The sequence below is a fragment of the Haliotis rufescens genome, unplaced genomic scaffold (assembly GCF_023055435.1).
Source record: "Haliotis rufescens isolate VD_foot unplaced genomic scaffold, xgHalRufe1.0.p SCAF_17, whole genome shotgun sequence".
Classification (NCBI taxonomy): Eukaryota; Metazoa; Mollusca; class Gastropoda; order Lepetellida; family Haliotidae; genus Haliotis; species Haliotis rufescens.
The window spans coordinates 16026787-16049621 of NW_025963857.1; the positions used below are offsets into that span (position 1 = coordinate 16026787).

The window sequence follows — 22835 nt, forward strand, 5'->3', positions numbered from 1 at the left end:
ACTTCGCTTGGGTACGTGTGTATTATTCTGGTGCACCAAACTGATGAAGATGAACTTGTATCTGTAACAGTTGAATAACGCTCAACTGAAGGTACTTAGGTCCTCTTTGCAACTGATGATTTATCCAAACGGTATCCAATTTAATTTGGGCAGACTTCCACAACTGACCTTTCTTGTAAATGTGTGTAGGTATCCATGTGGTCGTTTGTGTGTGTGTGACATGTGCGTGTGTGCATATGTCCTCGTGTGTGCCTAGTGTATCCATTATCAAATGATCTAGCTTCACACTAAGGTAATATGTCAAAAACACAAATATAGTACATCACATATTTATGCATATGAAAAACAAAGAATATTGAGGTACAAGGAGGGTTGAGGAATATTCAAAATTTCAGTTGGGATTATCTTTGACCTTTATAGGTCACTTTGGATTTAAAATAATCGGTGGAAAAGCAATTACCATTTGAAATCAGATGAGGAAGAAAGTTAACCATAAACCTAAAGTTGAGTGCCGACATGATAAACACTGAAATAAGATTTTGACATGAAAATCATTATGTTAATAAGCAAGGCTTCACCACAGGAATATGGCACGGCCATCATCATGAGCCATCAACATGAGACATTCCAAAAGGATGAGGTTGTCCCTCTTCTCTGTTTCCGTTTGCGAAAGAAGTGACACAAAACCTCGCAAAGTCTCGGCGTCCACGAGACCAAAGGCGTCCAGTGTTCTGCGATCTGGGGCATTACTGAGCAGTCCATACTTGTTGATCATCTCCTGTGCGAAGTTGCCATGCCTCTCAAGTTTATAGCCATAGGGTCCCAGGGTTATCACAGTGTACCTGAGTCTGTAGTTTAGCTTGAACTGTAATTGGTCATCAGTTGTTCCATCATATCTTTGGACCTCCTTGGCAATCATGAATGGGATGTTGCTGACGGTGTATCCATAGAAACGTCGCTTGGCTCGATCTCCGTCATGAATTTTATTCCTGGAGAAGACATAGTCGAGGATTCGACGTTCTAGTTGAAATGCAATCTCTCCCAAAATCCTGTAGGACGGTTTAACGAATGTGGTGTGTCGCCTTACTGGAACCGTGGACGAGTCATCAGAAACGGGACTTGGGGTTCTGCTTCCTGGAAAAAAAGTTATTTGGCTTCTTTAATTACTCGACATGAAACATGTTACATTGTTAATACCAAGAGTAAGTAAGTGAGTGAGTGCGTATAGTTTTACACCGCTTTTAGTTACATTCGAGCAATATCACGGCAGGTAACACCAGAAATGGGCTTTACACATTGTACCCATGTAAAAAATCGAACTCGGGTTAAACTCGTCCAAACGCTGTAGCCACTAGGCTACCCCACCACCCAACCAAGAGATTATATAACACATCACATCATAATTCTGACGCCCCTGATTGCGTGATCACGCAACAAGGTAAACTGCCATGTTTGATGGTAGGTAATACAATAACAAACAATAAATGGTTATGGAAATGTTTCGTCGCCTGTTTTCAGCCTAGTTTTGAAAACGTTTGTATCGTTTTGGTCAAATCGAATTTTCAAATGTGTGCTTTCTTTTGCCCGGCAATTTAGTCAAAGTGTATGCACGCTGAAGACGGGTCTGAATCCCATTCTTGTTTCCCGTTCTAATAATGCGGGAATAATGCTGAAAATTGCCCATGACCAAACTCGCTCACTCTGATGTATGTGTGTAAGGTTTCAGTAATATAAGGGCGGGGGACACCAGAAAGGGCTGAGAAATGATTATTCACCCGGCGTGGTAATTTAGTTCCATGTGAACCTACATGTATTTGTGGTTGTGTTTCAATTTAGAAATCACTTCATAGCATATAGCAGTCCGCATTGTTCAAGCTTTGTTACGGTGGTCTCTGCATAATAAATATGCTGGTCGTAAGAGGCGACTATGCTGGTCGTAAGAGGCGACTATGCTGGTCGTAAGAAGCGACTATGCTGGTCGTAAGAGGCGACTATGCTGGTCGTAAGAGGTGACTATGCTGGTCGTAAGAGGCGACTATGCTGGTCGTAAGAGGTGACTATGCTGGTCGTAAGAGGCGACTATGCTGGTCGTAAGAGGCGACTATGTGGGTCGTAAGAGGCGACTATGCTGGTCGTAAGAGGCGACTATGCTGGTCGTAAGAGGTGACTATGCTGGTCGTAAGAGGCGACTATGCTGGTCGTAAGAGGTGACTATGCTGGTCGTAAGAGGCGATTATGCTGGTCGTAAGAGATGACTATGCTGGTCGTAAGAGGCGACTATGCTGGTCGTAAGAGGTGACTATGCTTGTCGTAAGAGGTGACTATGCTGGTCGTAAGAGGCGACTATGCTGGTCGTAAGAGGCGACTATGCTGGTCGTAAGAGGCCACTATGCTGGTCGTAAGAGGTGACTATGCTCGTCGTAAGAGGTGATTATGCTTGTCGTAAGAGGTGACTACGCTGATCGTAAGAGGTGACTATGCTGGTCGTAAGAGGTGACTATGCTGGTCGTAAGAGGTGACTATACTGGTCGTAAGAGGTGACTATGCTGGTCGTAAGAGGTGACTATGCTGGTCGTAAAAGGCGACTATGCTGGTCGTAAGAGGCGACTAACGGGATCGGGTGGTCAGGCTCGCTCACTTAGTTGATGCATGTCATCGATCCTAATAGCTGGGATCGAAGACTCCATCGACTGGTCCAGACTCGATTATTTACAGACAGCCTTCATATAGCTGGAATATTGCTGAGTAAGTTAAACATCAAACAAACAAACAAACAAACACATTAACAAACAAAAAACATGTAAATAATCGAGTCGTTCATATTATGAGAATGATCGCCAACAATCAACCAAGCCACTGAGCCTGACCACGCGTTATTGGTCCTCATGGTCACTGGCATACTGGTAGAGTCGCAGATCATTCGCAATTAAGCTACCAATGAATAGGGTATGTATGCGGTTCAGTCGCAACTGGCACCGCAGTACAATCTGTGCACCATGAACGGGTTTGTCAGAGTCTAAGGTTATTATCAGTGTCCAAAACATTTCAGTTACATTACATTGGCATGTAAATAAATCGGGTCCAGGAAAACGATCCATGCCATAAGATGACACAACAGGGCCCCGTTCCTCAAAGTAATCTTAGCGCTGAGACTTACGACAATAGTAGCGCTGAGATCTCTCTGTGTAACGGGTCCTGGCCATATATTGCCTGTGAAACAAGCACGGGGCACTTCTGACCTACTTTGTGGAGAATCCCGACAATGGCATTACCAACACAATATGAGTGAAGACATTTACCTCTGGGGGAACGTAGACTGCTATTGTAGCGCTTCGACCCGCTGTGTGCTGTCGGAGATGAGGTTCTTCCTGTGGAGGGAAGATGGCATTATGAGATAAGTCTACACCTGCACATCATAAAAAAAAAATTTAAAAGGGGCAAAAAAAGTATATACACCTATTGAAATGGTTATTCGATTGTGATGTTTTTGACACTGGTATCATAGCTGTGTTTTGGACATTACGTTTGCAGTGTTCAGGCAACTGTTATCATTTTTTGGTCAAATCCAATTTCCAAGTGTACGCGTTCTAATGGGTAGTATCAATACAACCAATGCAGTAAGCCGACAAACACATCAGTCAGTAACTTCATGGACAAATGAAGGCTGTAAATATACGTTTATCCAAACCAGTATTTTGCAAGGTATTCATTACATATTTAAGGAATTGCAAACAATTTGTACTAATGATGAATAATTACGAACAAATAATGTTAACATAAAAACTTATATTCTCTACTTTATACAGTTAATATTGTCTGTGATGATTAGGTTCTTTCTCTTGTGATACGCTTGCAATTTTAGAAACGTTTTTATTTGATTCGTTCTACCAAATCTGACCTTTCTTTGGTGTTGACTCTGCTTTTGGTAGGCCATACTTCTGGGAGTTGGAGATCATGTCTGCCGGACTCATTGAGCGGGAGCTCAGTCCTTTGAGCTCTTCCTCCATTTCCTCAACTATGTTTGACATGTATCTGGGAACTGTCTTCTGCATTTCAGGAATTGGAGTAAGCGTTCTCTCCCTTCCAACGTCCTCATGCACGACAACGCTATTGACTGGCAGCGTGGGATGTGCGCTGTATGATAATCCAGGAGAAGGAGATTTCATTGCCGTACTTTGGCCTTGTGGAATAGATGCTGTATTTTGGACGGTTTGTCCTCTTGGGGAATAGCGACCCTGTGTTGGAGACGGTGACCTTGGACTATGGTTCTGAACCAAATGATGCTGGGGCGAATCTGGTGGTCTCATTCCACGAGGTGACTGGCCTCGTTGTGGTGCTGACTGAATCAGGGAAGGGTTGGGGGAGGTGTGTGACTGCTGACCCGGGTAACCACTCTCGTGTACATATGGAACAAACGGGGCGCTCTCTGGGCGCTTGAGACTTGCTCTGGTTGAACTGAGATCATGCGTTTCAAGCGTGCCTGAAAAATCACTTCTGCCGGAGAATTGGCTCATAAAAGCTGCAGCCACGTCAGACTCTGTGGGCAGTTTGACGGAATACTGTCTGAGGGCAGGATTAAACTGATACGGAGGAGGCTGTTCTGGGACATCAGCTTGGATGTCTGATCCTCTAGCTGGTGTTTCCTGTAGTGTTGATGAAATGATACTGTTTGGAGATGAAACACGCGAGGAGGCTCTTGATGGTTGCTGACTGATTGCAATGCCTACTGGTGAACTCCGACCACTGGTACTGGCAAGACCGGGAGTGGCATCTGAGAAAAGTTTTACTGCAGGTGAGGTCTGGCGTTGTCGACTGGATGACAACGTGGGTGAGTAGCTCCGTTCATTCGAGAGGGAAGGCTGTGGGGGTTGCACCTCCTGTAAAAGAGTATTGGCTGTTGGGTATGATCGATCAATCTCCTCAGTCCTTTTGTTGAAACCTCTGACAGGACTGGAGGGTGGAGTGAGGTTGGAGAAGGTCGAACCGGTGCTCACATAGTCCGATGACGAGATTTTACTATCTGTGCCTGGCGCTTTGTTTGGTCCTGGGGGTGTGATGGGACGAAAAGGACTAGCACTCTTTCGTCCCGTAGATGTTGCAAGGGACATGTCTGAAATAAAGAAACAACTTTGTAACTTTATGTACGCTGCATATTGCTATAATGTAAAAATGCATCCCCCAAACCACAGAAAATGAATACAAATTCAACATTCAAAATGGCCTCTTCTGCCTGTGGTTGTCAGTCATGACAGAATACATAGACCAGGAATGGAATCAAGAGGGGGAGGGGGACAGCCAGGGCAGTTGTTCTTGGTAATTTTCCGATCACGACACAAACAAAAATTCATAGTCTGATATGTTTGTTTACGTATCAAAAGGACATGTGACAAAGGCGAGTAGGGCTCGAGCACTTTCTATAAACCTATTCATTGGGATCGCTATTAAGTAAGAGACTTCTTTCTATAGGCATTAAAACCTATTGTGAGGTTTTACTTTCCAGTCTGGTTAAGTCTCATAAACAGGGACGTTGTAATGTCCCTGGGATTTTATAGGATATTCAAGTCATATTTGCTATAATATCCCAGGGATTTTATATAATATCCTGTGTATTTTATTAATGTAACTTCCGTTCAGATTGTAACATGTAATGAAATGTAAAATCAAATGACAAATGTTTTCTTTATATTCCCGAGGATCGAACTCGCAACCTTCAACCGGTGAGTGTACCACGAGGCTACAGAGGTGTTGATAAGCTACACTGGTTTTTAGAATGACCTTTTCAAGATCCGTACGCCAGCAACAGATATTTTACGCGCGTTTCCTTAGGTTCATGGAAAGTATGTTCGAAACATAAAAATGTTGATAAATGTTGTTTAAAGTTTCTTTTTTCGCCCCTTGGTTTTTCCCTCTCCCCAGGGCATGCTCTGTCTATCAAAACCTCGTAAGAGTGTTTTCTCCAATACGTAAAGATGGTGGTGCGAGTTTTACAGTCAGTTGATCGCGCCGAATCTCGGTCGTTTCAGTTACCCACTCTTTGACGAGCCTGTCCTGCCCAAGTAGTTGTGTATTCAGAGGTGGACTGAAGTTTAGTAAAGGTTATGTGAGTATCAAATGTTGTCTTATGGTAATGCTTGGTAATGCGGGGGTACATGAATGCTGGAACCATCACTCCAAGACTTCGCGGAACCCTCACGATTAATCGAGTTGCAGTGTCATGTCTTAAACAGACCCGTGGCGACAAGGAACGGCGATAATGAGGCCTTTACACAGGCTGGCGACCTTTGTGCCTCCCGTGTGCGACCTTAGAATATGCCAGGTCGTCGTTGGAGGCTCAAAGGAGGCCTCTGTCGTTCCAAGGTGGTACACAGGAGGTTCAGACATCGCCATGGACGCCATGGTCGCCGTGATTTTTTGAACATGTTCAAAACAGTCGCACAAAGGTCGCCGAGGAGGTTGGTTGCTCAAAGGTCTCTCAAAGGAGGCAGAAGGGAGGTACAAGCATTGCCGTTGTTGCAGAATGAAGGCACAGTGATCGGCCAATGGTCGCCAGGTAATAGATGCGTTCTGCTGAAATACTGTCCCGTAAATCTGGGCGATGCTTCTGCTTCCCTTGTGCCTTCAATGGGCGACCAACAGCGTGCATTGAACGATGACTGTGGCGACCGCTGTGCCTCCATTCGGCGACAACGGCAACACTTGAGACACCATGGCAATGCTTCTGCCTCTTTTCTGCCTCCTTTGAGCTACCTGTAGTGCCTCCTCGGTCTGCCTATAAATATAGGACTTGTACCTGCAGTGTTTCATTGTGGTTGCTGACGTTGAACAACTCGAGCAGTTACTGCTGAACAACTGCTGGAGCAGTTACATAGAAACATGATTTTCTGGGTTTAGGCGACCATTAAGCGTCCTGGCCAGTTTTTGATCGCTCGCAGGTGGCACAAAGGTCGCAGCCCTGTGTAATGGGGGCTTAACCATTGGTAACTGATGTTGCACCCCAGAACAAACAGACAATATCCGTCGAGATAGTTATTGCAACCTGAGCTATTTATTGGGACGTCAGGGATTGTCTTGTCACAGATAAAGACCAATGTCACCAATACCGTCTGGCACAACTTAATAGTGCCATTAGTGAGTGAGATTGTGCTTCCCGACGCTTTTAGCATATTTCAGCTAATCAAGGCAGAAAACAAAAACAAATGGGCTTCAAAAAATATCCATGTAGGGAATCGAACCCGGCTGGCCGGTGTGACGAGCGAACGCTTCAACTACTGATTTACCCCCACCGCCCCCTTACGCAGTCATAGACCAAACAGTGTATGTGATGCTGAGCTCTGATGCGAACACAGTGTTAATTTAATGTAGTGAGTGAATATGGTTTTACGAGGCTTTTAGCATCATTCCAGCAATATCACAGCGGGGGACACCAATAATGAGCTTCACACATTGTGGGGAATCGAAACCGGGTCTTCAGCGTGACGAAACTACCAGGCTACCCCACCGCCCATGATTTAAAATAATAATATAATAAAAATAAACCGTTGTGTTAATTTAATAAACTATACTGTAGTATCGATTTAATACACTATACTGTAGTATCGATTTAATACACTATACTGTAGTATCGATTTAATACACTATACTGTAGTATCGATTTTATACACTATGCTGTAGTATCGATTTAATATAAGAAACTGTAGTGTTGATTTCATAGGTACTGACGGCGAAAAGAAACTTTACCACTTTAAAAATGAACTTGTTCAAACTATATTAATGCATGCAAAACACTTCAAACACAACAATGCTCAATGCAGAAAGATGCACACGTGAAAAACACGTGCCGCTTGGGCAGCCTAAACTGTACGTGAACTACGGGTATATAAATGATACGTACGGCATGAGACACCACAGAATAAACAACACCACAGAAATGCCACGACTGACACCCGAACAACGCGAGTGGGTCCAGGGTGGGATACAGATATGAGTGTGTGAGTGAGTTGGGTTTAACGCCGCTTTTAACAGTATTCCAGTTTTAACAGTACTGACATCGCGGCGTGTCAGCTTAATGTGGGAGGAAAGCCCGAAGTGATGCAGGTCTCAAACGTTTACCACTTCGGTGAAACCCACGAGCACGTGCATTGTGCTGACAAACCAAGAAACATAATCGGGGCGAACCAGGATTCGAACCCACAATCCTAGGTTTCTGGCGAGCCCAAGGGACGCAACTCTGCACAGCGAGTCGCGGCGCCTTAGACGACTGGGCCACCCGAGCCCCCCGATACAGATATGAGCCACCCATGCCGACATTGCTTGATCGATTGGATGCTCCCGTGTTGCTGTAACTAACCTGATGCAACGTTAACGGACAGACCGGACAGACATGAGACAGGCCAAGAACAGGCAGGCCCAGGGTAGCTACCCCCAATGAAGACATATACTTTGCATCTCCAGAATCGATTCCTGACAGTGACGGTTGCCTAAGGGCTTGTGGTTAGTCGACAGACAGTGACCACACGACTCAAGGCTCAATGAATTAGGGCTTACAGACCTAACATAGAAAAGTTATTGACAGCGCAACATCGTCGTCAGAGATTTAAATGGGCCCTGGCTGTACGTCGTTTAATATACTGTAGTGTTGATTTATTATAATATACTGTAGTGTTGATTTAATATTATAAAAATATACTGTATGTTGATTTACTTTGATATTTTCTATCGTGTTGATTTAGAATAACATATTCTGTCATGTCGATTACTGTAATATATACTGTGGTATTGATTTGCTGTAACGTACAGTGTTGATACAGTTTAGCATTTATTGGAGTGATGACTTTATAAGTTACCATAATACATACTGCAGTGGTATTGTTCTACAACATATATACTATGTCCAATTTACTTTGGAGTGTAACCTAATACATACGAACTTCCCTCCAAGGGAGGGTCAACAAAATAATATATTTGGGGAGGGTCATGGTTAAATGGACATTTTTTATGAATATATAATGAAGAAAATGTACGAGGACATGGGGAGGATCATCTAAACATATGACAAGTATTAGTGGAGGGTCATTGCTTTCAGTACACTGAGTACGCTCAGCATAAATCACAATGTAACCCCCAGATTCGTATTAAGTTATAGAAATAGGGACTCGGGATCTATTTTTTAATCCCTACGACGTTTCCCTGCTTGAGAGTGGAAACTATTTCTCTCTATCACTGAGGATTTAGTTTGTACTTGCTTTCCTTGGTATAACTTACACGTATATGTACCATCGTGAGTTATAATTGTTTAGTTCTTGAATTTTCCTTCGGGATATGACACTGAGGTTCAATTCAACCCAGTCTATAAACTATTAGCAGATACTCATATACATTTTGTACACAATAAAGTACTTGTTCATGTCAGTACATCTGCTAGTTTCCTGACGAAATTGGCAAGGATTTTCGAATACAGAAATTGTTTTGGGTACAAATAACATGCAGCTGTTTATCTACTTACAATTTCACAAGCGTGCATCCCATCAACACGGACACGGTGAAAAGAATATGAACAAAATCTACAGTCTGGGCAATATGTATTTCAACAGAACGGTATGGTCCGTACCTTTATATGTAATTTATGAATGAGCTATCTTTATTGTGATTTTACATAAGACTATTTATTAATGAAACTTGGCATGGAGATGGAAAAAGTAGTCAGGCAAACGGTTGTAATTTCCATCATACTGGAATGGATGGGTAAATGCTATTAATACATACTATGCCTACGTGAGATATTTTCTTTTATGTCATCATACAGCGGACTTCGCTGCAGTGCACCAATCTCACACATACTGCTCTCTCTGTCAAACTACCCCATCAACACATTAAAACTAATTTATTTTTTTAGGAAGCTATGGTGTTTAGCAGCCTCTGAAATTATTTGGTCCTTGTGTGTACCCCCGTTCACGGTGGTCCGGTCGTCTAAGACACAGGACGTCAGCACCATTCCCGTTCTCGAGAAGTTACCTAAACGCTGGGCGGTGGTGTAGCTTAGTGGTTAAAGCGTTCGCTCGTCACGCCGAAGGCCCGGGTTCGATTCTCCATTTTGGTACAATGTGTGAAGCCCATTTCTGGTGTCCCCGGTCGTGATATTGTTGGAATACTGCTAAAAGCAGCGTAAAACCATACTCACTCACTCACTCCTACACACAGTACATTAACAAAGGCCCACTAGAACTGACACGTTTCACAATTGTGAATTGTCACTCACTGTCTCAGCGCTACGACTGTCGTAAGTCCCTCTTAAAGCATGGGAGTTACGATCGACTTAGCGCTAAAATCACTGCACCCTGCATCATTTCGGGATTTTCCCCTAACATCAAGCTGACACGCCGTAAAATTCAAGGTTGCGTTGAACCAAACTCACTCACTCACCCACTCACCTACACGTGGTTTGTTGTCAGAAATAGTTCTACTTACCAGCAAATTTCTTCCTAAACCTATCATCACACCATGCTATCACGGAAGAGATGAGGTTAGCGCTCTCCAGCTCGGCCTGTTCCTGCATAAGCCTCAGGCATTGCCGTAACTGTTCATTCTCTAGTCTCAGGTAGCGAGATTCCCGGCTCCCTTCGTCAGCCCCAACCCCACGGGGCGAGGTCCGACCCGCCGGGACTAGATCCGACGCGTGGAGGGAGGAGTTATGCTCCCCAAACGACATTTGTGCAGAGGATGTAAACCAACTGCATACCGCGACAATTTCTGGATAGACTGATTGTTGTGACGTCATCAATGGGTTGACGTCATAAATGGTCTGACGTCACAATCATTAAATGTGTTTCCTTTCACTGCCATTTTGCGCGTTCTGTGTCCAACATAGAAATACAATGCAATGGTTTCCTTGGGGTTTTTTCTTGGAGTTTTGCTTTATTTTCAGGCAGAAAGAAAGAGTGAAAGCTATATAATTTAACAAATAGAAAAGATAGTTTGAATATCAAGTGAGTTAATGAATAAAAAACGCTATTTGGCACAATACATTACGACATGTTTAAAATTTTAGGATAGGTAGAAATATACTTCATCCCATCGTTACTAATAATATCGACATGTTGCTCCCGCCGTGATATTGCTGGAATAATGTTGAAAACGGCGGAAAACCAACTCACTCACTCATTCACTGATCATGATATGGATGTTGTTAGTGTACGTAGGTACAATGATGGGCAAATTACGCCCACTCCGATTTTAATGTCATGTCTCTTCGTCAGAAAAATTACACAAAAAATTTACGTTTTACTATTTCACGGCTTAAATATTCGAAAAATTATTTTTAAAAAACCCAAGGTATAAGGCTGTTGTTTTTTTCCGCTGGCTTCAAAAAGACATAATGTCGTCATTCGTACAAACTATTATTCTGGAAAGGTATGACTAAATCATTATGTTTTAATATTAATTACATTTGTTTAAGACCAGGGCCGTCGGGTAGCCTAGTGGTTAAAGCTTTCGCGCGTCACACCGAGGACCCGGGTTCGATTCCCGACATGGGTACAATGTGTGAAGCCCATTTCTGGTGTCTCCCGCCGAGATGTTGCTGGAATATTGCTAAAAGCGGCGTAAAACCATGCTCAGTGACAATGACTGTTTAAGACCATATCGCTTGGAATGTTTGCGACTTAGGAAATAAATGTACATGTACATGTATATGCGTTTTTATTTACGTTGTGTTTTTTTTATCGGTGAAGGTACGTGTACATCAATGGAATATGATACACGTATGTTGTCTATCCGTACACTAACCAATAGTTCAGCCACATGTCGTCGACTTGTTAATTATCGAGTCTGGACAAAACAAACCAGTGATTGATGTTATTGAAAAAAAACCTAGACACTCGGCTTCAGACACGTCCGCTTTAATTACTGTCACTTAAACATTTAAAACATTTGGGGGGTTTTATAAAGAAAAAATATTTTTTGCCATCTGTTCCAGTAAGGTAGAACAAGACAGCCAGATTGAGGACTACACGCCTGAGTTGGCGAGTTGGTGGGCGAGGGAGGGAGAGAGGGAGCAATATTCCAGCAATATCACGGCGGGGGGACACCAGAAATGGGCTTTACACATTATACCCATGTCGGGAATCGAACCGGGTCTTCGGCCTGACGAGTGAACGCTTTAACCACCCGACCGCTCCTATTTCAGTTACATGTATATCACGTCAGTGATGCATGTCTTAGACGTTTACCACTTGTGTCAGTTTGATGTGGGAAAGGCCAATTGATGCAGCTCATAGAGGTGGAACTATTCTCCCGGGGGTTCGAACCCATAATCACAAGATCTGGTTAACTAAGGGACGCAACAGCGAACTGCTACGCCTTAGATGGCCTGCACTCTTTTGAACGATAAGTCAAGTAGTTTAGTCTTAGTTCTTTTGCATTTACGTTAAGATACAGCTGACAAGTGATACAAGTAAGAAGAACGACACGTGACATTGAGAATGAGTGAGTGAGTGAGATTTAACAGTATTTCAGAGGAAAGTCGGAAGTGATGCAGGTCTTAGACGTTTTCTACTTTGGTGAAACAAATGCGCATGGTATGTGCTGACAATACTTGGAACATAATCACGATCATAGGTTTCTAACACACAAAAGGGACGCAACTCTGCATACCAAATGTCCACGCTTTAGACGACAGGGCCTCCATATCCCAGCTTACTTTGACATCTGAATAATCAGATTATAGTTGAACAAACAACAAAGGATTGTCTCATATTTTTTATATTTTATTTTTGTAATGAAATAACACTTGACATGTTCCCTGGCACCACGAGAGAGTTGCACTTGAATAGAACTGGTAATCATATACATCAAGAACATGTGAGTCAAGTACATCAGAGGATTGGCCGATACCTGCAGTAGAGGCTTACAAAGTAACCAGCCCAAGAAATTCATCTTCACGAGGCAAGGGAGTTAACTGACCTTTTTACTTGACTTTTATAGTCAGTTAACTCCCTTGCCTCGGGAAGATGTAGAATTTCAATTTTAAAGGCTAGTCCTGAAGACTAGTGGGAACCTTATTTCACTAGCCCTTCGATTCTGTAGCTTGTCCTGTGTGATCCAGTAAAAAATGTTTTATTCTGTTGGAATTCGTAGCAAAATTGCAGCATTGAGAACTGGTTCAGAATTATAGCCCTCAAATGCTACTAGTCAATGAGGACTACCATCATTGGAATTTTGCTTGTCTTCCGCACAAATCTTGGGCTAGCAGACAATGATGATTTTCGAAGGCTGTATCTTTTGAAGCCACTGACTGACAACTATCAAGCCCTTGTCAAGCATTGCTTGAAACACATCTCAAATCACAGACAGCTTGGTTCCCTACTCAACCGGGTTCTACAAATGTAAGTTTTACATAGCTGAACACTGCCGTACGGACTTGTGTCAAGGAATAATCCCTGGCAAAAAGTAAATATACCACTCAAAAGAAGTTAAAGAACACCTGATAACTTGTTTTGAGTAGCATATATCTAGACAATATTCACCAATTTATCCATATTTTGTTTCAGGTTAAACAAATGATAACACATTAATTGCATGTGGTGCCACTGGCCAGAAGGTCCATCTAGACTTGAAACATACTGGTGTTGATATGTGTAAAGGCATTAGTCCAGTGGTCAAGGGTGTCACAAATTGTTGAACCTGGTCAATAATATATTTCGGTGGTTCTTTACAGAACTCAGCATAACTTAATAATATCCCTTTAATAATATCTCAAACATATTTTTTCAAGTTCTAAGTTACTGTATATTGAAGGGAAACAACATAATATCTGTGTATGGTACAAATATAGCCCTGAGTAAGGAGGATGGATAAATGGAATGAATCCTTCAATAAATAATCAGTGTGATAACTAGATCTTATTTCCGTGAGGATATTTAAAATAGCCTCAATAATCTGTTATATTGTGTTTTTACCTTCCAGTGAATCTGAAAGTCAATTTTACAATCAATCAAGCCACTCCATAGAAATAATAGCTGTGTTAACTTTTCGAATTTCAAAAAGCAGTTTATAACATTTTAGAAGATCATAAAAAAGAAAATTCAGGAAATTCAAAACACTTTGCCACATAATTACTCCTGCAAGGATTAAATGTTAATATTTGAATCTTCTCAGATTTTTTCCCAGTAAATATGTTGTTGATCCAAAACATATTTTACAAAAGATTTTTAGATTCTGTATGCTGTTTTTTGCAATATTCTAGCCATAACATGACAGCCCGTAAATATTCGATCGGACAGACACACATGTGGTTTGTGCAACACGGAATAATGTCCAATGTCGTCCGAGTTTGATGCTCGTCACACTATCAACCTAGACACTGAGTTACCTGATCCAATTCAGTCATCATTTACTACAAGCAAAAGTATACATTGAGATCTCTTTCTTCATTTGTAAATGTTTAATGATCATGTTAAGCTTCCAATAGTTATATGTGCAACAACTGTTCATGTTGTTTTTGTGATGTGATCATTTAGCTATAACAGATTACTCAGCCCTTGGTTAGAATTGGTCTTCAGCAACCCATGCTGGTCATAAGAGGCGACTAACAGGATCGGGTTGTCATACCCGCTAACTTGGATGATGCATGAAATGGTATCCCAATTGCATAGATTGATTTCATGATGTCAATCATTGGATTGTCTGTCCAAGACTCGACTATTTACTGACCGCCATCATATTTCTTCATGCTACATAAAACAACAAAAAGAAACCCCAAACAAACAGTGATTACTTGGCTGTTTCCCTGATTAATGAGGATGTATTCAAACATGCTTTTTAAACATTTGTACCCTGCACCACATGGTAAATAAAAGTTCACATCTTCAAAAGATGCCATAAAGTCTTAAAATAACAACCATTAACATGTCTTCTAACTTATACTAAAGAAATATAGTCCATGCCATACAGAACAATATAAAAGAATACATTAAAATTTGATAATTAAGGAGTTTTGTTTAACACCTTTTCGAACAGCATAACATGGTGATTTCTTTTCAACAGGACTGAGAGTGTTGCCATATATGTACAGCTGTGATATGTTACAAGCAGACACACAGATGTCAGGGCTTTGTGTAATCCCATGACATCATGTATAAGGCTAAAAAACAATTAGTGTAAACTCAAGGCTTGAAATACATAAGGCTTGAAATGAACTTTTGCGAACATGAAAACTACATCAAAATCTTTTTGACAAATTGAAAGGGATTGGTCTTAGGACTGTATCATATTTTGTTGACAACCCCATTTTTTGTAACATTTTTTACAGGTCCCCCACCCCCCATAATAAACTACCAGTCCCTAAATAATGTTCAAATTATATAACTGTTCTATTTGAAGAAAAAGAACACTGTCATTTTTTCATGCTGACCAATTTTTGCGACCCCACCTTTCGCTGTGTCATTTATTCATGACAAGCACCAACCCACACACACATCAATATCACTGGCCCATCCCCATTCCCCCTCTATGATAAATAACCAGCCTCTAATAATTGTATAAAAATCAATAGTTTTAACTCGTGATGGGAAGGTTTACAGATTGAGGAGTTACGGTGATAAAATGCAGAAAAGATCCTTTATTTTTATCAAAACAATAGTCCCTCTTGCTTACAGTAATTACCAAATTTGGTAATAATTTATTAATTTTAGACCTCATCCCCTATATTTCTGCTTTATTTTGGGGTTGGCATGTCTGATTTAAGGGTAAGTATGGATTTTAAGGAGCCAGTCGGGGGTCAAGCTTCTACATTGGGTCAGCGAGAAAACTATCCAAAACATCTGTAGGCCATCAATGGCTAGTTCAGGTTACATCAACAGAGTCACGTGCCTTGTTTTGACCCGCAGTATTTCTCATCCTTAAAAAGTCCTGTAAATAACCATTGAAACCTACCACTAAAACCTCCCATTACAGGAAAATAAATGACGTGGCTCTACAAATAAATGACTGATTAAATCTTATTACTAAAGGCATATGAAAATGTGCCAACTACAATAGTCAATCTGACTGATGTGTGTATGTAATGTTAGTTGCTGTTGAAGCTAGTGCAAATATTTGTTGTATTTGTCAGTGGCAGTTACTGACTGAAGTTTTCGTAAAATGTCCGGTCATGGGCAGATTTTGATAGTGGTCTGCAGTAGCGAGAACATCTTCCCGATGGCAAGCGTGTTAACTGACCATAAAAGTTCAGTTTCCACCCTTGCCGAACTACACTGAAATTTCCCGGATCACTCGTAGCACCACCAGCGGCTTTTAAGAGTTATGTCCCTTCTATGTGCTTCCTATTCACCAATTAGATACCATCTTTTATATTACTTGCATTTGCTTCAAACAAAATGGCAGCGCACAGTCAAGAGGATCTGATCAGTAATCAAGATCTATATTGTAATAAAATGGGTCTTACCCCGCGAAGTGCATCAAATCACTTGAGCACCTTGATTAAAAACATCAAAAGATTATTAAAATATCTGACGATACCCAGTTGAGAGTATACATGCTTTTCAAATCCTGCAGTCAACCGAAATCTGCACGTTGAAATCAATGTTGTTTATGAACGGGATGTCTAGTTCGTTCTAATGATTTGGATTGGATTATGCATAGACTAGTTAATTCCAGCCAGAATGTAGCTCCAGAATTCTAACCTAGTCCGGCAAGGGTGGAAACTGGACTTTTTATAGTTAGTTAACGCCCTTGCCTCGAGAAGATGTCATTGATCTTGCATGGCCAATTACTTATTTCACAACTTAGTTCTGCACATACCCATTTCTGGTGTAACCTTTGTGTTTCATTTGGAAATCCCCTGAAACCTTGGCTGGAACAGCTTCTCCTGGGCAGGTGAAGCCCATAGACGACGTCCGACTTGAGGAGATCTGTCATGAGATACTGCCCCAGACACTCATCCACACACACACTGCATGAACACAACTAGCTGGACGGAATACACGCCCTGACACTCTGTCAAGGAATTCTAAGCTTATTAATGACTTCTGCTAATAAATTCAAACATGATCTAACTTCCAAATCATAAAAATATTCACTATTTTGTTCATTTTTCTTTTCTACAAGAAATATGTATTTATCCCGTTCCTGGTCATAAGCAATTTTTACTTTTTCTCTTGCATCCTGAAATAATTCGGCAAAATTGTGATAACTGCAGTTATAATATACCACTCAAAAGAAGTTAAGGTCCCCCCCAATTCTTTCATATTACTGAAGTCATGGCATGAATCGGTTGGTCCTTAACTTCTTTTGAGTAGGATGAATAATATTATCAGTCAATAAACATGGCAGTCTGATACATAAGGGTCTAGATTATTCCTGTTTGAAGGTGCAAAGTGCAAAATAATGCAAAAATATCATGACCTATAGTGAAGCCAAGGTATTCTAAAGTGTCAATTATGTCATTCCAGTTGCTCTGCACATCACTTTAAGCTATAATGTTTAAGTTACAATGGACAATATCATCATTAACAAGTTATCATATTACATCTTAGTGTAAAAAATGTCATAAATTTTCTTAACTTGTTATGGTAAAACAGATGAAAAGCTACAGAACCTGACATTTTTAGGGAAACCAAATAACCAGAGTGTATCATTGTTCATGACCCTCCCCTAGAGAAAGTCATACTCTTTGGTGACCCCACCCTGATTCCCTCAGACCCACCCATCCCATAATAAATGACCGGTCCTTGACTCAAGTAAAACAATTTACTTAAAGTATAGAGTTACAGTATTTGACGTAATAAGCGCCCTGCTCTAATAAGCGCCCAGGTCAAGATTTGCTAATATATTGGCTAGTGAACAATCCCAATTAGCACCCCTTCCGACCCCTATTCGCACATAATACGCACCGTTTCCTTCCCCTATTCACAAATAATACGCACTCGTGTGTTATATGCACCCTTTATTACTGGCAATTAAATTCTGGAAAAATATATCTGTCGTACATAAACATTTCAGGCTGTCAGCATAAACCACGAAAGTTATCTTTCAACTCTGTTTTTTTCACCAAAATAATATTCTAATAGGAGCCCCTATTTCTAATTTTGAGAGCGCCCTGGACGCTTATTACGTCGAATACGGTATGTAACATTATTCATTCTAAGTATGTCTTGTACAAAAGAAGATGTAGGTAACCAACCATCTGATATTCAGGGTTGGGGTATGGGATTTATTTTGTAAATAATAATATAAAAAATAATATGGTCTCAGGTTTAACTACCACCACACCCCAAGAATTGTCACCAAAATCAACACATTTACAAAACCGTATCAGAATAATGTAGATTCTTTCCTTGGTTGAGTGTTAAACACCTGCTTGTCATGCTTGCATTGAGAGATCAAGGCATGAGCTGACCTATTCTCTGACATGGGGGTACCTTGAATCATTGTGGACTACCCATTTTGGGACATACAAATAGATATTTATTGATAAATAACAAACACATTTCTTGCAGCACTTTCATAACCCATCACACCATTCCTCCCTAAGTTGTCCTTTCATTCACTGATCTAACTCATCTGCAGCCTCACTGTCAGTTTTTCACATTGAACTGGAACGCTTCAACTCTCCTGTGTCGACATGATGAAGATCCTATTGACCTACTTACACAATAAGTTATAAATAGGCACTGAGGAATGGTCAGCGAACAACCAACTTCTATATACTGTAAATCCTGAAATTAACATGAGCATGAATTAAATGCGACAAATGCGAGTGGTCTTTAATGACAGTTCGCATTTATGTCTCTCAAAATGACTATCAACAAAAAGACGGCCTCACAACACAAAAACACTGTGTTATTGTTATTACGGAATATTACTAACAATTTGAAGAATATTTAGAATGCAGTCAGAGTGCAGTTAGAATACACTTCGTATGCTGTCCGATATTTCTCCATTGCGATTGCACCACAAAAGTTTTGAGCATGAGCAAAACATTCGGGCCGGCCACAAGAATGGCCCCGAAGCACTCAGAATGCAGTCTGAATTTTTAGGATGCACTTCGAATATCCAGAAATAAACAAAGAATTTCATTCCGACGGCATTCCGCCTCTAGTGTGACTAGGGTTTTACTCAGTGCTAATAAGCGGTGCTGATTTGTGATTAAGGTAAGGATATGTAAAGGCACATTGATTTTGAGTTGCATTTTTGGCTTGGGATCAGCAGTCATATTAATTTGGAAACACATTAATTTGAAGATTTACAGTAATCTACAAGCCTCTTTTTAAACCTAGCAGCCCAGACATATTTACAAACTGGGTTCTTGGGAACACCAAGAAAAGGAATTCAAATATTGCACCAAAGAGTAAGTAAGTATGATTTTTTACGCCGCTTTTAGCAATATTCCAGCATCATCACGACGGGAGACAGAGAGTTGCCTATATAAGTGATACAGATTGCACAGATATAATATAAATGGAACATGTGCAATACTTACAGGAAAACCCATGTCCCATTTCATAAGTTAACATTGATAACATGAAACCATCACCTGGCAACACATTTAAAGCATATGACCAATTTCAAAGACACGTTTTAACTTAAAGGCTTCTTCAATGATTTCAAAGGCACATGCTTGTACTTCTTACATGACTTCAGTACAAGATTCCACATTTGGTTTAGGCTTAAAAAAATAAAATAATTGGTTCTCATGCAATGCATTTGAAAAAATAGTGCGGGCTGTGGTTATTTTTTGCTTGTTCAAACTAGTATGTGAGTGAGTGAGTGAGTTTGGTTTTACGCCACTTTTAGCAATATTCCATCAATATCACGGCAGGGGGCACCAGAAATGGGCTTGACACATTGTACCCATGTCGGGATTCGAACCCGGGTCTTCGGCGCGACGAGCAAACACTCTAACCACTAGGCTACCCGACCGCCCCTCAAACTAGTATGTAACAAAATAAACAGTTGTGTACCATCAACACGGGAAAGGGCCTCCCTACATAAACAAGCATACAAACTCCTATTTCCGCCATGACCATAACATGAGGTGTGCAGTAAAGGGAAGTAACTGCGTTTTATATTGCATTTTTTTTAAATATTAGGATTTTTTATTTCTTTTGAAAATGGAAACTAAAACGAAAGTGCTGCAGACTTTATGATGATGTGGGCATTGCCTGAGAACCAAGACTATTATGTTTCCTCGCCTTACGAATGAAATTCACTGAGAACTTTACTCATGAATGGTCGAAACAACTGATAACATTGTGTAACCAAAAAAACAAGTTTTAACATGGAAATATACCAAAACATAATTAATATTTACCTGGTTAGAATAAAGATTTTCAAATGTATTATTCACTATTTCATTTTATGTAATTGTAAAACAACTGGCCAAGAATAAAATAGTCAGAAGCCTTTTATTCTTCTTCTAATATCAATTTGTTTTGTAAGACGTTTTTTTAAACCAACAAAAACATATAAGGCTGCATGCTTCAGAACATGTATTGAGTCTGGATATAATACTTGTTTGTCATCTATGATGCTCTTATATACATGTACAAGACCTCTAATTGTTCCTTAAATACATATTCTAGATCTATAATGGTTCCTTAGGCACTAATGGTTGTCCTAATGCTTCACAGAATTGACACGACCAGATGATTGTCGGAGTCTTCTACTGCTACTCTTCGCATAATTTAAATTAAGGTATTTCAAACCTCTCATTGGTAATTGTGTTAATCTTTACTATTTGTCTGTAGAGCATGTATAGGAAAACAAAAGAACTCGCCTTAAAGAACATGTATTTTCAAAATAACATTGAATTCTGAGACACAGACATTGTCATGTTTCCTCAAAATTGGTCGGCTAAAAACCATTTACTGTTTGCCTACGACTTCTTCTATAATGTGCCTTGGAGATCCATAACAGTTTAAGAATGTATAAGGTCTGCTGTACATGAATTTCATTCCATACTTAAAATCTTGGAATGCTGATATTTACAAAACATCACATGGTTGTCAGGCACAAATACCAATTGTTAGGCTAAAAAAAATAATGGTCTTGGTTCTCAGGCACCACCCGCGTCATCATAAAGTTTGCCACATGTTTTGTTTCTATTTCCATGTTAAAATAAAATAAAAAAATCCTTTTTCTTAAAGAGCCAGTACAGCACACAGTTACCTCCCTTTACATGCACACTGCTTTTCTGTGCATCTCATGTTGTGGTCATGGTGGCAATTTCAATGTTTGTATGATTGTTATTTAGTTACATACTTGTTTGAACAAGCAAAAAAACTAAAAAAACAACTGCCTGTCCACACTATAATTTCAAAAGTCATTGCCTGAGAACCAGTTCTATTATTTTTTTACGCCTTATGAATCATGTCAATGATATCCTTTTAAGGACATCACGATATGCCCGAAATACACACGCCTCACTCATCTCATTCATCATCAACTTGCACAACATCATCAACACAATCACACTCCTCTCGTTATCATTCAACCATTTCCTTTCCGAGGTGGAGACTGAAACAGGGTGGTCAGCTCTCCAGTGCCCTCGCCGTCCGAGCTGGAGACATCATCGTTGGAGCCATGGAAGACAAACTTGCGTATTGTCTTTCTGACAGCCTCATCAGTAGCGCTGGCTTGTTGTCTCCGCACATTGAGGTAGATGGAGATGAGAGTGATGTTGATGATGATGCTGACTGCTGCAATGATGCCCAGCGTGACAGAACTTGACACACATAATCTGAAAATGAATGTACCCAAAGAAGTGAATAATATCAAAACTAACATACTCTTATCCATCTTCCCGAGGCAAGAGAGTTAACTGACTTTAAAAGTCCAGTTTCCACCCTTGCTGAACTTGGCCGGAATTCCTGGGCTTGATGGTAGCGCCACCAGTGGCTGTTACGAGTTATGTCCCTTCCATGCATCTCCTATGGACCAATCAGATTCCACCTCTCGTGTCACATGCAAAATGATGGCGCCAAGACAATACGATCTGATCGACAATCATGATCTATATTATGATAAAACAGGTCTTACATCGCGAAGTGCATCAAATCATGTGAGCACCTTGATTAAAAACTTGAAAAGATTTGGAAAATATCTGTTGACAACGAGTTGGCGGTGCACATGCTTTGCAAATCCTGCAATTGACCGAACTCTGCATAACAGTTTACGATTCTGATTTCGATTTCGGTTTGCGATTTTGATTGGACTATGCATAGACTCGTTAGTCCAGCCAAAATCAAACTCCATAACACCAGCCTTGTTCGGCAAGGGTGGAAGCTGAACTTTCATAGTCAGTTAACTCCCTTGCCTCGGGAAGATGACTCTTATCTAGAAAAACACTTCTTTTGGACTTTTTGTTAATTATCTCAGCCGAAGGACATAGAGGAATTTTTGTTGTCATTATAATATCATTGCCTGTAGCATTAAACAACATTCACAAACAATACCCTACTAAAAGATTGAAATGTGCAGTTGGCCAACAACAGTTCAAAAGAAACTCGCCAAGAGTCAGGGACAGCAGACATCTGCTTACCTCAACAGTGTTAAAATTGTTAAAAATAATGCTAGCTGGTTGGTCGGAGGCTTGTACAATAAGTGAGTATGGTTTTTATTCCAGCAATATCCTAAAGGGGGACACCAGAAATCAGCTTGCATCGGGACATTGCATCAGGACACCTGTGTGGGCAACTGAACCTGAACCAGAATTACCAAAAGTCAAAGACTGGACAAATTGAAATCTTCATAGGCTTGAATTTCAACAGATCTTCAATTATTCCAAACAGTTACCATAGTGATTTACCACATATTGTTTTGATTATGAGCAAAATGTGAAG

General features: G+C 40.6%; 2 protein-coding genes across 2 annotated transcripts in view; both read right to left on the reverse strand.

Moving 5' to 3' along the window:
- Positions 1 to 315: 315 nt before the first annotated feature.
- LOC124137938 (speriolin-like) lies at positions 316 to 10767 on the reverse strand. The gene is made up of 4 exons (XM_046504375.2): positions 10465 to 10767; positions 3899 to 5110; positions 3300 to 3368; positions 316 to 1134 (listed from the first exon to the last, which is right to left on the reverse strand). Exons 1-4 carry the CDS (start codon positions 10703 to 10705, stop codon positions 575 to 577), a joined length of 2082 nt encoding a protein of 693 aa, XP_046360331.2. The 5' UTR covers positions 10706 to 10767; the 3' UTR covers positions 316 to 574.
- Positions 10768 to 20060: 9293 nt separating this feature from the next.
- Positions 20061 to 22835, reverse strand: part of LOC124137939 (N-acetylglucosamine-1-phosphodiester alpha-N-acetylglucosaminidase-like) — a 44702-nt gene continuing 41927 nt past the window's right edge. The window contains exon 11 of the mRNA XM_046504376.2: positions 20061 to 21733. Coding sequence (XP_046360332.2) covers positions 21484 to 21733 — 250 coding nt within the window. The 3' untranslated portion in view covers positions 20061 to 21483. The remainder of the gene's footprint in view (positions 21734 to 22835) is intronic.